Source organism: Diaphorina citri, unplaced genomic scaffold (genome assembly GCF_000475195.1).
Source record: "Diaphorina citri unplaced genomic scaffold, Diaci psyllid genome assembly version 1.1 scaffold2212, whole genome shotgun sequence".
NCBI lineage: Eukaryota > Metazoa > Arthropoda > Insecta > Hemiptera > Psyllidae > Diaphorina > Diaphorina citri.
Genome location: NW_007379637.1, coordinates 47256 through 51787, shown reverse-complemented (window position 1 = coordinate 51787; position 4532 = coordinate 47256). Strand labels below are relative to the sequence as shown.

At 36.4% G+C, this 4532-nt stretch overlaps 1 protein-coding gene across 1 annotated transcript in view; it reads left to right on the top strand.

Moving 5' to 3' along the window:
* Nucleotides 1–3501: 3501 nt before the first annotated feature.
* Nucleotides 3502–4532, top strand: part of LOC103518495 (dihydrolipoyllysine-residue succinyltransferase component of 2-oxoglutarate dehydrogenase complex, mitochondrial) — a gene marked incomplete at its 5' end in the record, with an annotated part of 10252 nt that continues 9221 nt past the window's right edge. Inside the window, one exon of the mRNA XM_026830275.1 lies at nucleotides 3502–3520. Within this exon, the coding sequence (XP_026686076.1) occupies nucleotides 3502–3520 (19 nt within the window). The remainder of the gene's footprint in view (nucleotides 3521–4532) is intronic.

Here is a 4532-nt window from a genome sequence, read left to right as displayed (position 1 = left end):
GTATTTTGCATGTACCTACCTACCTTTTTGTCTTGCCCAAACAGTCAAGATAAGACAAACAATTTTATGGTAAAGATGTTTGTATTATTAAATAAGTGACTGAAGACCTTGGGGTTAAAGTTGAGAGTTGGCAATAAAATGGGAAAGGTGTATGTAGGTTCCTACTCAGTTCTCCCCCATCTACAAGGAAATGGGCAGATATTAGGTTGCTATGTAGGTAAATGTAAATGCAGTTTCTTTGTGTTATTATGTCACAACTTTGGTGCTCACTGCAGCATTGTAGGATTTTCCCAATATCTCAATAATCCTAAAATCCAATGTTTACCTACCATGCTGGCACCGGTCGCTATGCGCATTTATATGCCATAGCTACTCATTTTCCTCACAAGGCTGAGTGGCCCCGCAACAGCCAGTCACGGAATCAATCATTTGCATGATACAAATTTCTTGACCCTGCCGGGAATCGAACCCGGGTCTCCATGTGCAAGGCGAGTGCAGTGACACTACGCCATGGGGAGCTGACTATGTAGGTAGTATGTACCTACTCATACTTAAATGAAAGGAAATGGTCAATTGCAACAAATTAGGCACTTAATTAAGAGCTAACAATGCAAGTTAAAGATAAACATAATAGTTTAATTAAATTTTTCATTTACTTTAAACCTTTTGTGACCATCTGTAAACACCTATTCTTAACTGCAATCAAATCCACTTTTGTTGGGATTTTCGGAAGAAGCTTTAGCTCTAAAGTTTAGACCTTTGAACTTCTTCTTTTTCTTTGCCTTTTCACCGTGTACAGACAGGGTTGGTATTTTTTGTCAGCCCTAAGGTGATCGCTCTTGGGCTGACATTTGGTTTTGGCTACAGAATTTTCACAAGGGGATGCCTTTGCACTCAACCTTTGCTATTTCTTTAGCAAAGGAAATTCAGCTGGCTGGTATACTCACTGTTTATAAGTCCCCAGCCAGACTAAGCTGGTCTACTCCTGTTTAACGCGTCCCCAGCCAGATGATGACCTTTGACTCGTTATTTACTAATCTCCCAAATGTACCTCCTTTGTTTTTCTGCGTTAGTGGCAGTCAGCAAGGCTGAGCAGCTATGATGCTTGTGTGTCATCAAGTATGTACTATATGTCATGTGTATTTTTTTTTTTTTTTTTTTTTCGTCAGCTTTGATCTAATACTTTTGCTATCTTGTTGATTACTAATCAGTAAATACACTACTCAATTATAGCTCAAAATATACCATAGTACTACTTTGTTTATCTGTGCCTAATGTTCCGGCAGTTCTTTTCAAAATAGCTACTATAATAATATATAGTAGCTTAATGTTAGTGCTGACTATAATCATAGATGCGATTCATCGCTTCAGAGTCCGCTACTTAAACCAATAATATGAGAGTAATAAGTGCTATATTCTTGATTTCAGAGTTTGCGACTTAATTGATGATGTCTTCTAAGAAGGAAATTGAAATGACTGCCATGGATTAACAAAATGTATGGTACTATGGTATATTCCATGGTTCATTTATATTCTGATAACATTGCATTAGACTATGGCACAGGTTTACAGTTCTATCATTTTGTTTCATTAATGGAATCCTAACATACAGGGGTCAACTATTTTATTTTTATTTATTTTTCTCATAAATTACTATACTAATAAAATTTTACATTTTAGCATACTCATATTAGGACAACTTGTTCAAAGCTGACAGTTTAAATAAAGTACTTGTATTTATAACATTAAAATGGTTATTTTTATTCTATATCTCATAAGAGTCACAACATTTGATTTAATGTGCAATATTTCTTTCCCCAGGAAAATCAAATGCCCCGACTTGTCATTTTGCATCAAATTCACTAAGACAGAAACTATGCAGCAAACCAAGTTCAAACCTCACCAAAACCCAGCTCAGAAACCTTCAGATTCTCCTGTGCATTTATGTAAGTTATGATAACAGCACAATGTAGTATACTAATGGTTTTATAATGTGTCTTGCAGAGGCTGACTGCCTGATGGATAATTAAAAAAAAAAAAAAAAAAAATATCAATTTTTTTTTCTTTTTGATATTCAGACTTAGTTTTATAAGTAAATTCAACAGTAAAATGGCAATTTTGAAATCAATAAACTCATCCTAGAAATTATCTTTGTTAAAGACGAGAGTCAAAGATTGTCAAGACTCCCCCATTTGCTGATTCGTGTCAGAAGAGAGACATTAGATGGTTCAAAAGGTAATTCATTACTCTACATTGCAGTTTCTGATGAGCCCTCTTGGATTTTCCTATTTTTTAGTACTTGCTATCATGTTAAAAGAGGGAAAACATGAGAGGGGGAAATTCAAAAAGAAAATATGACTTCATTACTTCTTTTTTTACAGTAGGGCTGCTGGAAAAGACTGGACAAGAAAGCGCCGACCCTTATGTTAAATAGGAATAAGCTAGGAAGAACAAAAGGGTCCTTTTTTTTAACAAACCATTTATTCCTGTTTTCAGCTGTGGGAGATCAAGTAGCTGAAGATGATGTGGTGGCCGAAATCGAAACCTGATAAGGTAACTTTCCTCCGGAAGATTTCAATTAAATTATTCTTCTCCTAGATACCTCAATATTCGTCAGGTAAAAAAGTAGAAACCGTTTCCCTGCTGAGACAACAACTTTTCGATAACAGTATTGTCCATGTGTGCAAAGGACTCTTACAATATTAAATGTCAAATTCTTTGATCTGTCACAACTCCCCAATGCAACGGTTGGACCCCATTTTAAGTGCCTTTGCAAAGACATAAAGGATAACTCATTTGACATTTTGGTGAACCTTTGGGGGCTTTTCCATGTGAGTGAAATTTGGCAACACGTTTAACACTTAAAGAATACTTACTTGACATTTGGTTGGACCTTCGCGATTTGTCTGATGATGACCTTTTTACCCATGAGTTTAGTTACATTGTCTTTCTTATTTTGAACCACGTTAGTAGAAGAATAATCTGAATATACGGGAATAAAAAATAAAGGCCTTATGTTACGTATCTGGATGAGCTTGTAGGGTTTTTTACGTAAGAAGATGGTTTATCAGAATAGGTTTTTTTACTCAATATTTAGAATTTAAGCTGCTCTTTAGACTTTAGACATTTCTTGATTTGGACAATTTTAAGTTACCTGTTTAAGTGGCAGTTCAGGAGAGCTCTTAACCAGTAATTATCTTTTAACTGTGAGATAAGCATTATATTCAACCCTATCAACAAAATACTTCTGGTGATCTTTCGGAATACTCTGATTTCTCAATTATCTCACCTTCAACTCCCAGCCGCCCCTTCCGCGATTTTGGTCTGATGATGAAAATCTGAGTATTACTCGAAATTCCCAACTTTTGTTGATATTTGAACGTCAATTGTCTTTTTAATTTTTAACTTTGCATTTAACGTATACTGGAAAAATAATCTAATACCCTACTGAAACGAATTTCTCAGCCTCTACCTGCCTTGGCCTGCCCCGTGCAATGAAATAATCCGAGCGAGAGATTTGTAGACAGATGGAGCTACTGTGAAAGCTGGACAGCAGCTGTCTCCAACGATCAAACCACAGGTTAGTGGAAATCCCTTCTTAGAACCTATGTTAATAAATCCAACAATGACTCATACAATCTAGCCTACGGTTCACCTGTGCCAATCAGCAGGTTTTGCAAAAATGGCTTGAGCATGTAAGCCACCCTTGTAGAGTTACTTCACTTGGACTCATTTCTCTACCCTATTGAAGCCCAACACACAACGAGTGTCCATGATAAAGTAAGCTCTAATAATTACTCTGCCCCATCTGCAATGAACTCTCAAAATAGAAGAAAAAAAAAAAAAATAACACACTTGAGCTTTCCTTCTTCTGTCCCGTTAGCAACCTCCGTGGGCCGAGTGTCGTATCACCACTAGCTTGCATGCCGGAGGCTGCCGTTCGATTTCTTACGGGATCGAAGTTGTTTTTTTGGCTTTGTGCTCGGGTTCGCGTTGCACTCAGCCCTCGTAATTGAAGTACGCCTACATTTAAAATGGAGTCAGCACCAGTAGGGGCGGAATTACTGTGTAAAAAAAAATTTATTGAAATGAAGTTATTGCAAAGTGAAGCACTCAGTCCATCGCTGTGATATATCGACAAAAATTTGCTGAAAATGCTCGCCTTTAACTCTATAAATTCTCGATTTTTTTCATTTCTTTTTTTTTTTTTTTTTTTTTCGTTTCCTTCAAAATACATTAACTTTATTTTTTCAATAGACAGAATCAAACAATGATAATTCATGACAAAACAAAGATGAGATTATTGTTAAAAAAGAAGTCCTAATTTCCTCTTTTCCACTTTCTTTTTTTTCTTTTACTGATTTGTTATTCTCTGTCTGCGTTTGAGTTAATTGATCTTTTCTGTCCTGTTTGATTTGTACTTGTTGATTGATTCTTCTGTGTGTTCCAGCTGCGTGGTACCATCCCCCAAAGAAAGTATCGCCCAAAACAAGCTACTCCCCCTTCCATCCTCCTCCTCTGCTGCTGCTCTC